The sequence below is a fragment of the Gavialis gangeticus genome, unplaced genomic scaffold, assembly GCF_001723915.1.
Source record: "Gavialis gangeticus isolate Ggan-Ray unplaced genomic scaffold, GavGan_comp1, whole genome shotgun sequence".
NCBI classification, from domain to species: Eukaryota; Metazoa; Chordata; order Crocodylia; family Gavialidae; genus Gavialis; species Gavialis gangeticus.
The window spans coordinates 53,303,060-53,315,911 of NW_017729030.1; the positions used below are offsets into that span (position 1 = coordinate 53,303,060).

Sequence of the window (12,852 nt, forward strand, 5' to 3'; positions counted from 1 at the left end):
TCAGGAGGCGCTACTTCACGGTCAGGGCGGCTAGGATCTGGAACCAACTTCCAAGAGAAGTGGTGCTGGCTTCTACCCTGGGAGTCTTTAAGAGGAGGCCAGATGTACACCTTGCTGGGGTCATTTGACCCTAGTACTCTTTCCTGCCATGGCAGGGGGTCGGACTGGATGATCTGCTCAGGTCCCTTCTGACCCTAGAAACTATGAAACTATGAAACACATAACTTGTTTCGCAGATCAGGGCTGTCCAACTTGTGGCTTGTGGGCTGTATGTGATCTATACAGAGTGCACAGATAGTTAACATGTGGTCTGCAGGCTCCAGCAGCCACCTCTCCTACTGCTGTCTGGTGGGGAAAGGACTAGGGGTCCGTGGGCTGCCTGTGCAGCCCACAGGGTGAAAGGTGGACAGGGAGTGTGTCCTGTCATTTGGGGGCTGGATGCCACAAACACAGCCTGTATGGTGGGAGAGACCCCATGGGGACTTCCAGTTGCACTGAAGTTGGACAGCCCTGCTACAGATAATCAAAGAATGAATGAAAGGAGATGGCTGGTTATATTAAGAAGATCTACCTTGTACATTTTAAATATCTTCTCATTTAGTGTCAAAAGTACATGTAATTAAAGAAAGAATTGCCACCTTTATCCAGTCTGATCCCTGAGTATAATAGTTACCCTTTCCTCCCTGTGGACCATCTATCTAAACCTAAGTTTCTGTGTTCCCTTCCTGCCAGAGCCATCTTTTATGTACCCATGGAAGGAGCCTATGAAAAAAGTTATTGTGGGAGCAGAATCCAGCAGAAATAAATCTGAGACCCAGCAGTGTTTTATTTTAAGATTTTAAGTAAAGTTTCTTTAAGCCTATAAGGGGCAGGGCCACACAAAAGCCTAAACAAGAATGGGTTTGGGGCACCAGCCTTGGTGAGAGATTTGGAAAGTAACTTTTTCTTAAAGGGTTGCCGAAGCATCCAGAAACATTATAATTTGCCCTTACTGTGCCTTTCAAACAATGAGCATAAATGTTGAAGTACTTCCTCTGTGCACCACAACATTTGGTCAGACTGCATGTGACCAACACAGTTTAAAACCACACACTTTTCTGGCAGGCAAAAAACTTTAGCCTCTGCCACCCTAGCCAAGCACCATCCCTGCTCAAACAGATTATACAATATTCACAAAGTGCCAAGAAGTTTGGACAATAACAGATCTGAAAAGCCAGAGCACTCCAAAGGAATGGGGCCCTAATGGAGAACTCTCTCTCAGAAGCTCCTTAGCATCTGTTTATAAGACAAGAACAAGGAGTTGTGTTGTAAACAACAGTAACAGTATAGTATGGGAAACGCGTATTATTCTTTAGCCATTATTTTTAGTTATACTTCCATTCACTCACGAGTCTTTCTACATGGCATGATTCAGTCCTGCATAAAGATACTTTTTTTCATAGATTTCATAGACGTTAGGGCTGGAAGGGACCTCGGAAAAAAGAGTCCAGCCCCCCGCCCAAGAGGCAGGAAGTCAGCAAGGGTTGAAGGATCCCAGGAAGATAAGCATCCAAAATGTTTCTTAAGAGAGTCCAGAGTAAGTGCTTGCACCACCTTTGAAGGGAGTCTATTCTAGGCCTTGGGGGCTTGGACAGTAAAGAAGTTTTTCCTTCTGTCCAGCCTAAAATGGTCTTGGAGGAGTTTGTGACTGTTTGACCTTGTCATCCCTTGGGGTGCTCTGGTGAACAGGTATTGCCCCAGATCCTGATGTACACCCCTTATATACTTATAGGCAGCCACCAGGTCACCCCTGAGCCTGTGCTTTTCCAGGCAGAAGAATCCCATGGCTCTCAGCCTCTCATCATAAGGCCTGTTCTCTGTTCCTCTGATCATGCGCGTGGCTCTCCTCTGGACTCTTTCAAGCTTTTCCACATCCTTTTTGAATTGTGGAGTCCAGAATTGGATAAAGATCTCCAGCTGCAGCCTCACCAAGGAAGCAGCAGAACTGCATTAGCGTAGTGTTCTGTCCTGCTTAATTAATTCTCCTGATTAGTCCCAAGGTGGAAAGCCAGGATAATGTGGTTATACTCCATTCAGCACCTGTGCTAGCTCATTCAGTGCTAACTCAGGTATCTCTTCTCAGCACTAAACTGTGCCATGTAGCCATACCCCTGAATACCATTCCTTCCTCTGTCCCACAGCTGAGGGATGATGAAACTGTAGCTCACAAACTACATTCATCTCCTGACAGTAAAAAAGCATTTAAATAAAAAGTTCTTTTTCTATCTGTTCATTTGTTATTTTCTTCACATATTATTTATTCTAAGAAGTCATTTAATGAGAAGCTATTATTTAAGCAGAAGCTCTGTGCAGAAGTAATTGATTCTGGGGTACATGCATCTCAAAAGCTGTGTGCCCTGCAGCTTTCAGCCATGTTAAGATTTTAGTTTGTGACTACAAGTTTTAGGACATTTGGCCAGTCCTGCTATAGTCTAATTGCAGTAGGGGTGCAGGACAGGAACAGAAATAGTACCCAGTGAATAAATGGAAATAAAAACAGATGAGAAGGTAAGAGGCTTTATTCTTGAAAGCCTCCCCACCAACGATTCCAGGGGGTGCACCTCAAAACTGGTCAGGCTCCACAAATAGATTGAACTTGAGGCATCTATCAGGAGCCTCTATGAATCCTCACTTAGCCTTTCTCCCTGTTTTTCTGGTAGTTCATCTCCACTGGAACCATACTACAAGGGACACTACCACAGAGTCACTGGGGAGTGAGTTTTTTCATTGTTCAGCATTATATGCATTGCAGAGACTAAACACTTCATGCCATTCTTACATGCAGCCACCTCTAGGGTGGACAAGCAAGAACATCATAGAACAGCTTATGACAAAAAAAAAAAAAGAAAAAGAAAATACCCATATCCAATTGAAAATTGCAATAGTAATTTCTAGGTAGGCAGAACAAACTGGAGTTTGTCCAAGGAAATATGGTTCGTGCCTTTATTCTGGTGGAAACTGCCCAGAGAATTTTAAAGCTGTTGGGATTTTGATTTTAATAGCTAATAAGCGTCTTCCCTCTCTACTTAAACACCATAAGTTCAGTAGGGACTTGGAGGGAAGTTTCACCTACTGAACAGCAACAGCAAAAACTTTATTATATTGCTGGTTTTCTTGTAAGCTCTGTCAAAATACTGACCATGCAGGCCAAAAACATGACATTCATTCTCAGTTCAGTAGGGCCACCTAGTGGTATGTGTGATTTTTTTTTCCCTATACTGACCTTTCTTTTTTGATAGCTTACAGATGAGGTATTTTTCAAATTCAATTAAAATTTGACCAATTAGGTTTTTTTGTTTGTTTTTGCTTTATCTCTTTCCCATCTTTTCTCTCCCTCTCTCTTTCCCTCTCTTCCTGGCACATACAGAAGTTTATTGCTGAAGGATCATGTGCAAGTGCCAAACTGCAGGTAGATATCTTTTTTTAACAAATAAAAGTGCATTGAAACATTTGTTTGAAGTGCAATAAAAGTGCATATGTATTAAAACAATACTGACCACACATGAAGAAAAAAGGTTGCTAAAGTCTTAGAATTATTGCAGCTAACTTTAAGACTTTAAGTAATGTAAGAATACACTTAAAAGTACCTTTGATTGGCATTTGAGTCCTTTTCTTCTTCTTTTACAGTAGGCAAACATTCAGATTCAGCTAAGAAATGATAAGAGAAAAAGTCACGCTTACTCATGGCATTCTTTCAGATGTTTCAAAACTGTATTTGCTTTCTGTGCAGTCAATACCCAGTGAAAACTTCAGGGTGCTGGTATATTTTCTTATTTTTAATACTTGCATGTTCATATATTTTTGCATGATATTGTCTATATTCATTCTAAAGTCCTCCTACAATGTGTGTTGTATCCTAGTTACCTTTATTATATTTACTTCTATTTATTGCATATCTATACACACATAAACTGCTTATCATTAACCTTATGTGCCTTTGCCATAAAACAAAACTAGAAGTACTATTTGTTAACTTTTCTATACACAACTTTTTACTATCACATCTATTTTTTCACAGGATTAATATAACAATTGATTCTAGGGGTACATAGAAAAGTTTGGAGAGGTTGGGGGAGGTTAGATCATATTAAAAATGGCCACCTGATTTAACTTACTTCACTCAGGTGCAGACCTTGCACTTACATCTGTAGTTAGGTTAATCTAAGTGCAAACTGTTCAGAAATTCAAGACTGTTAGATTGCTCTAAAAATGGCTGACCCAATCTAGTTTAACCCTACTTCAGTTTAAGTCTAGCTTTGGGTGCCTATACATGAGCAGGGAGGCTGCTCTGACGCACTATAATCCAGTGAATCGGAGCAGACTTGATTAATCATGTCTGCTGGAGTGTGGCAATTACCATGCTCCAGCAGCTTCCCATGTCTTGTGTATTAGTGTGCTTATGCTTTAAAATGGTGGGGGCACTTTATCTAAACCTTGTTCCATGAGCTTTAGATAAAGCGCCCCCGCTGTCATTTTGAAGCATTGGAGTGCTGATACACAAGATGCTTTGGGCAGTTTAATTAGAACAGCTCTCAGAGCCCTGTAATTAAAGCACCCCCTTCCCACTCCTGGAGCACATGTATAAACACCCTTAGATTGGGTTGGGCAAGACTGATTTAACTGAACTTCTGTACAGTTCCCAGCACAGCCCCGGGACTGTGAAAGGCCAACCCTTGTCCCTAGCACTGGGTCTACACTTTCTCTACCTGAGAGAAAGCACAGAGGTTCTTCAGAGAAAAGAAGGTGAGTGGATGATTGAGATGGCCATTATTGGCGGAGCTAAGGTAAAAGCTGATGGCTTGATAAGCTAGTAGATTTGCTAGTCATGGTACATCTAAGTGGTGATGGATTTAAAAGGCAATGATAAACAGCTTATATTTGATATGGTAGATGATAAAGAATGAGCAGAGGGATGCAGAGGAGGAAGGAATGTAGTCATAGTGATAAACACAGAAGATGATTTTGACAGTATTGTTAAGTAATTAGTCTCTTGAGCTATGAGTAAGTAGGGATTTCTCTTAGAATGGCACAATATGCAGCATCATAGAAATTCTGGACACTGAAAGAACCAGAAATTAAAAAAACCCCCACTGATTAGTTTTAAGCTAGACATTTATACTTAAAACATAAATATCGTGCACAGTCATATTTGTGTTTCATAAAAGCTTCTACTGGAAAACTGAAACATTCATTCACTGTATTCTATCTAGAGTATCCCATAATGTGTTAAAAATAAGCACCCACACAGCCTAAAAATACTTTCCAGAACAATCCCACCCCAGACATTCAGCTGTGCAGCTATTTTAGTGTTGTAGACTCAAGATTATGACTGAAAACATTATAGGAAATTTAACAACCCAAATACAAGATAGAAAAACACAGAATTGCTATTTCAGGAAGCCACCTCAGCTAGAGAGCAAGCAATGATGTGGGGGAAGTTGCCAGGTACCATTTTTGTTCATACTATTCATCCATTTATCGAGCTCTTCCATTTCTATTTCCATAACAGAGGGAGTGTCTTCTTCAAAAATAGGACTTGATATAGGAGGGAAAAAAGATGTATTAAATAAAGCATTTCATTCAGACAGGTGCATAATATAGTAGCTTTGAATGTGTCTTTTATAAGCATTAGCATCAGTGGGAATTTCTGGAAACCAGTGCCTGCCCAACAAATTTCCTTTCTGAAGGTGTGCCAGCCCATGGAGCAAAGAAAAATGACCATAGGTTGTAAGTGGAACAAACTAAACCATGCAGCGATAAAACTGGAAAACAAAAGATCTGGTCTTGCCCCCACTGAAATCCCTATGGAACATCCCATTTGCTTCAGTGAGAGCAGGATAGGACCCCATACTGGAAATACTGATTTAACCATGGGGCTGGCTTCAGCAATGATCTCAGAAGGAAAAGATCTAAGTAGAATAATGTGCAGTTCAGGGCTTGCCTCCATGCTGAGTTCAGGACTACTGCTGGAGAAGGGAGGAAGCACTCCACCCATTTACTACCATACTGCATGCACCAAACCCTGGAAATGAAGCTATATAGCCACCTTAGAGTAGCCCTGAAGTCATACCAATAAGAATGCCTGAGACAGAGTCTAAGAACGCCTCTGGCTGGATGGTCAGGGCATTCAGGTGGCTTCATTACCTTCTGTCAGGACCTGGTGCTGAGAGATCTCAGGGAAACAAGAGGAGAGATTTCAGGAAAAGAAGAAGGTAGAAACTGTTAGCTGTGTATGAGAACAGTTTGGCTGCTGCTGCTGCTTCTTTTTTCACAAGGGTAATTTTAGTCTGTAAAAGCCCCAGAAAACTTTTACATCCAATCTAGTAACGAGCAAGCAAATTTGAAAAATAGAGAAAAGAACCAAAGCTGCAGATAGATTTACACTCACAGTTCTGGAATCTTGTCCCATTTTCTATAATCTACCTATTTCCTGTGCGGTCTGCATTTAGAGTTAGATAACCAACTGCGGATGGTACTTACAACAAATGGTGAGGCAATAGGTATGAAGTTGGACCAGAGACAGCATGGCATCTGTATTACACCCCCTGCACCATGCCTCTGTGTAGCTGAACTGAGATAACTGCAAGGAAATCCTGAATTCTTTGTTCTGTGCCTTCCATACGTGCTTTAAGGCATGTTTAAGACCCCAGTTTTAAGGCATCTTTTTGGAACCAGACTTTGTCTCTTTATTTGCCTCCAGAGACAACTAACTGGGTTAATTAATTAAAAAGTGTTGAAGTCTTGAAACTCCAGGACATACAACCAAGTCCATACAGCAAGTTTAAAGCCAGAATATTGAACATGGCCTATTAAGCAAACAAAAGTAGGCTGACAAGTGCTTTTTATAAACTTTACCTTTTGACATTTTCACTTCCCAGTTCATCTGAAAAAGAAGTAAAAATGTTGGTATGCATAGTTAAAAAGTCTCATTTCCTCTTAAGAATCTATGGCTGGGAAAATTCTGCCTTAGAGTTATTTAAAACAAATTCCAGTTTTCAAAAAGTTAAATAGTTAATGTTTAGATTACAACTAAAATTGTATAATTTTAGTATAAAATGGTATAAAATGTTTGATGACTTTTCTTACCTGCCATTTGTAATTTACAGAGACGATTTGGTTCTTAATCAGTAATTTCTTTGAATATATGGGTAGAAGCTGATAATTTAGAAACCCTACTAGTTATTAAAAAAGAAGCCATTTGCTGGACAAAGAAAGGATTGTCCATGAACACAGGTGACTGGCCTGAATGGCTGGAAAGACCTCTTCCACTCTGATGTTCCACGAGCCATAAGATAGTAAGTAACAGAGTGAGGTGTTTGGTTTGAGTCGAAATCAGGAGCTGAAGCCAATGGAACAAAGATGAGTGCAGTGAGAGATCATATTCAGAACATGAGCCAGGCAGTGTACAGGAGACAGCAAACACAGAGCAATGTAAGCCTAATATGTTGGCTCCAGGAAAGTGACAGCCTGCAAGAGCAACAACTGCTATATAAATAGTTTACTGCAATCTTCAAGACAGTCTGATGCAGATTGTCTGCAGTTCCCCTACTTCTGAAAGAAGATCATGGGAGCTGCACATGTGCAGTGCAAGCTCTTTTCCACAAGGGAGGAAAAGGTGGAGTAGCTTGAATGGCTGCTGAAGTGTCAATGGGATGAAGGAAGCCAACCTAGATAGACACCAGAGGGGATGGCTTTCAAGAAAGACACATTTGGTTTAAACTCCTGATAGGACAAGGATGGAAAACAAAAGAAAATAGAGAGGAGGACAGAGTGAGGTAGAAAGAAGTACTAAAAGCTGTGGGAGAAACAAGAGTATTTATACCAAAAAAAAGAGAGAAACTTTGTAGAGTGGTAGAGCAGGCCATTATGCAGATAGCTAATCTCCTCTACAGGTGAGCTCAAAAAGATGCTGAAGCTGCCAACTTGCTCCTGAATGATTGTTTGTTGAGCAATCCAATCAGAAGCTACAGGCAAGCTGAATAGTGCATCTAAGCAAATTCGGGAAACTACAGCCAGACTGTCTTAATAACTCTACTTTGTGAAAAACAGAAGCTGAACAGAGGTAGGGATATCCAAGGTAGTAGTTCCAATCCAGAAGTGAAAGAGAGCAGGTACTCAAAATTGTGCTCCTGGAACTCTTTAGGGGCTACATTTCCTGTAAGCCTGTGACAGCGCACGCATATTTTACCATGTGCAGTTCACTACTTGTGTGTGAACACATAGCCACATGCCTCAGCACCCATTTGGTGGGAGTTGGTGGTATATCCTAGAAAGAATGCAGGTGCGTTTGCAAAGGTTCAATAAAATTCTGTCCCTGTGTATATGTTTGTCATTCAATATGTGTAGCTTGATACACTTTTCATGACATGCATGTTTTTAAAAATCAGCGCACACACTAAAAAAAAAAAAGGCATCAGATTAATTTTAAGGATCTGCTTCTCTTCAGTTTCTGTTGTTTCACACAGTGGAGTTTTTAAGACAGCGTATACGTGGTTTCCTGAAATTGTATTCTTCCTATCGCAGAATACAGACAGCATGCTCACATGATTCTTAAGAAATTGCTTCCATTTTAGCAAGCGGTTTCACATCTGTTAGTACTCTACAGACTCTCAGGGAAAACTTCCCTTAAAATGAAATTCAAGTATAAAATTCTCTCATCAAGGTTTTGCTTGTGTTTATTTAACTTCCAGTAGTTTGTCCCTCAAGGGTAATAAAAGCAAGAGGAACCCTAGTTTTTGGAATTTGTCAACATAAGAACAGAACAGGAAAAATCACATGTAGTCGTGTTTTACTCTTAACTACCACAGATGTGAAAAGCCAGAGAATCCCCTCATAGCTGTCATAGATGTAAAAGATATATAGAGGATGCTACAAAGCAGAATTAAATTAAGCATCAGTGGAATATACTGTGCATACAGTGGTTTGAGATAGGGGAAAAAATTCTTGAGTTTCATAGTACATTCCTTTTCTGTATATGAAACTATAACTAACTAGCAGAGAATCCATTACACTCCATTTCTTGAAATCCCTTCCTATTCCCACTGACTATCTTATAAAAAGTTCCATCTGACATTTGAGATTTGTTAAATTTTACCTTGCTTAGACTTTTTCTTTTTGTGCCATATTACAAAGGCAATGATCAGCAGAATTAATATGATGAGTAAGACTGCAGGGACGCCATATATTAAGGCTGGGTTAACACCTGCCATTTCTGTGTTATTATTGTTTTCATCTTTTGACTCAGTAGTTGCATTATTTCCTGTTTCAAATCCTAACTTGGGTGCTTCTGGTGTGGTCGAAGGTTTCAGATCAGAGTCAAGGGCAGCTGTAGAAAGCACGGTAGATCTCTCTGGACTAGGAGTTGTTATAACAGTGGATGATAATAGTGGACTGTCTCCTGAATGATCTTCTTCTGTTTCAGATTCTGCAAAACATATGTGAACATCTTAATATTTTCACCTGTTATTGGAACTTATAAAGAGTCAAAGCATATGGCTATAATATTTGCTCTTCATTTAACCTGCATCTGCCTTACTTACACACACGCTTGTAAGTCTTGGTATGTATATATAGAACTAGAATAGCATTGCAATTTTATGAGGAAAACTTACTTACCCAAACCAAATTCTGCTAGCTTGCATTTATTAAACACATAAACTTGTTCAACCCCCTTGCCTTTACAACCACATTTACACAACTGTTTTCAAGCAAATACACCTTCTTTTTTACACCCGTACCTGATCTTGCTGCACCCCTATTCTCTCACACACCAGATACCCTTATCACTTTGGCATTCAGTCATCAATTCTGACAGTCTTGGACTTGCCCTCTTTCATCCCTTCACCCTCTCAATCATTTACTAATCAGTCCATTATCCCTAGCTCACCAACTCTCTCCATGACCTTCCATGAAGTTCACCAGTGTCCCTATTTCCCTATTGCTCCCTCTGCAAAATGATCAGTTCTCTCAAATGTCTGAGGGCTGCAGGAATAGGGCTAAACCAGGACAGAGTAAAGCCCATAGAAATGTTGACTTTCACACCTGCTCTCCAACAACTGGTGAAGCCAAAACTGTAAAGGATTCCAAGAACACAGTTTAGTGGAGTGCTAAATACTTGTCTGCATGAGACTGCCCAGACTAAGTTTTTGCTCAAGTCAATTAATCTCAGTAATATGCTGGAGATGCTCAGAACCCCACATGACTGGAACTAGTCATACACCTAGAAGTTTACATGCTTTGTCAACACATTATTTTCAATAGTGCTCCTGTGAGATGAAAAATTATCGTGTCTATTTTACAAGCGAGGAATCGGAGAGGCAAAAAAAGTGATTTTCCCCTGAGATCTATGGTGAATCAGTGGGGAATCCGGGATTAGAATACTAAAGCCTCTTCTCATGCTTAATCCACTGGACAGTATTGCTTCTTCTTTCTGTTAACCTTTAATAAAAGTGAAAATGAGTATCTCACACAAGGAAATGACATTTTAAATCAGTATAGTGAATGTATTGTCTGAAGCTGCCACAACAATGTTTTATTGACATATTTATACCATACTCATCATGCTCATTCCTGGTTCTTTTATTCTTTGCTAGAAATCAGCACACATGAACAGATTAATATGGAAAAAGTCATTATGCCACCTCATTTTAAATATATTATTTTGTTAACTTCTCACTTTTCAAAATATTCTATACAAACATGGACTAGTCACTTAACTTTCTCCTTTGTTTCATGGCAGCTATGGCACATATTGACTTAAAGAAAAATGTAATTTCTGCATCCTTTTTAAGTAATACCATGTTATGGCATGGAGCAAAAGGGGACAGCAAACAGGGCATTTGGCAAGCAGTTCACTGGCGGTAAAGGAGGAAGAGGAAGAGGAAGAGGAACAAGGCAGCAGGCACTAGTTCCTGCTCTAGGAAGGTAAGTGAGTCAGGGCTGTCTGTGTGCTTGGCTTGCTGAGTGTTCATTTGGTGGTCTGAGTGTCTGGGCATGTGGTCTGACCAGCTGGAAGTGCTGCTAGCTGGATGATTTCTGCTTCCGTCTGACAAAAGCCCTAATAAGGGGGAGGACCCAGTTTAGGCCCAGAAAGGTATAAAAAGAGACTCCCAGAGGGTGGCTATACACATGCTTGGAGGAAGGGGAGGAGTTGTTTTAATTAGTGATTCCCACAAAGCTGATTTAATTAAAACACTGCAGTGTCACATCTATTAAGCCCCCACTCATTTAAAAATGGATTTTTTAACTAAAAAATTTTTTAACCACAGGATTTTTAACTAAAACTCATTCAATGTTAAAGCACTCCAGTGGCCATTATTAAACCTGTGGGGGCTTATATGTGTGATGCTGCAGCGATGCTAGAGTGTTCTAATTAGAATGCAGAACAGACTCAATTAGTCGAGTCTGCTCCAACATGTTCTAGTTAAAACACATCAGAGTATGTGGAGAGGCACCATGAGTGACCAGGGAGTGAGTAAACAGGCCAAGCAAACAGGGCAGTTTGCAAGCAGCTTTCAAGTTAGTTTGTGACTCCCCTCTTTGAAGGAGAGCCTTTAAAGTAAGCTATTTCCTTAAATAAGAGTAAATAATCTACATAAAAAATTAGCGTACATAGCTAAAACTCAGCAGTTAAAACAATGCCTAAACCTTTTGTTTAACTAGAGTCCAGAGTGAGTGGGGAGTTCTCAAGGAAGTTTGCCCAGAAACGCTCACCTTCCTTCACTGTAAGGTTGGTGAGAGGAAGCAGATTAGCAGGGAAAAGGGAAGCTTTCAGGACCAAGGAGCAGTGAACGGGCTAGTGTACAGGGGAGTTTGCTAGGGAAGGTGTTCTTGGAGAGAGGGACAGTGTGACAGGGCAGAGATGGTGCCCTGTCCCGAAGTGCAAAAAGGCAATGGAACTGTGGATGGGGAGTGTCCCACTTGCATGTTGAGAATGTCAATAAAGCATGTGAAGGAAGAGACTAGCTTTAACTGATTTTCGCTGGTTGCCCTGGAGGGAAGACATGAAACCACTGGAGAGGCTCAGAGGAAGTTAAAGTGCCAGGGCCAGGCAAGTGGCATTTCCCCAGAGAGGAGCTCGTGCAGCTGCACAGAGGCACAGCAATTACCCAACCCCAACCAGGGGTCAACAGGTCTGGCAGAAAAGGATCAGGAAGCAGTGAAACTTACCTGAGATTTGAGCCAGTCTATGAGTGTCATCCTGGAGGCCTGAAGAAAATCCATGTGGTGAGAGAGTCATTCCACGTCCATCACCTAGAAAGAAGAGGTGAAGAACCAGTTAAGGGGGTCTGCCCTATGACACTGGGTGTTCTCCCCTGCAACAGGGACAGAGCCCAGGGCTAGCCAGGGGATTGAGTAAGCTGGCTATGGTTCCCAATCAAGGCCCATCAATTAAGGCAGAACATAATTGAAGTTCTGGTGCAAAGAGAGCACAGGTGGTGGGAGGAAATCATGAACACGGGCAGAGAAGTATACTCCTGAGTTTACAATGGCAAGCAAGCCTAAGGATGGGCTTGGAGGGGAACTAGTTGGGGTATAAGCCCAAGTGTAGGGAACAGTTCACGATCCATGCAGCAGGTAACTTTTAAGCTCACCTGAGACTGTATTAGCGCATTAAGCACAGACTATAATTCAGAGATTGCACCCTGAACATCTGCTCTGGTAATGGCAGTGTATGGGATGGAAGAGCCCTGTGAAGAAGCCCAGTGACTGGAAATGCAGCAGTAAGAAACATCAGTTCGCCTCCTGATATTTACTTTTTCCCTTTGGATTTTCTTTAACATCAAAGGCATGGCAGGGGGGGGACCCCGGGCC

At 41.0% G+C, this 12,852-nt stretch overlaps 1 protein-coding gene across 1 annotated transcript in view; it reads right to left on the reverse strand.

The window, feature by feature from the left end:
• Nucleotides 1-12,852, reverse strand: part of TMEM154 (transmembrane protein 154) — a 24,240-nt gene that overhangs the window by 1,555 nt on the left and 9,833 nt on the right. Inside the window, exons 2-6 of the mRNA XM_019522215.1 lie at nt 12,208-12,291; nt 9,134-9,463; nt 6,895-6,922; nt 5,489-5,574; nt 3,627-3,687 (exon numbers count right to left, since the gene is read on the reverse strand). Of these exons, the coding sequence (XP_019377760.1) occupies nt 3,627-3,687; nt 5,489-5,574; nt 6,895-6,922; nt 9,134-9,463; nt 12,208-12,291 (589 nt within the window). The remainder of the gene's footprint in view (nt 1-3,626; nt 3,688-5,488; nt 5,575-6,894; nt 6,923-9,133; nt 9,464-12,207; nt 12,292-12,852) is intronic.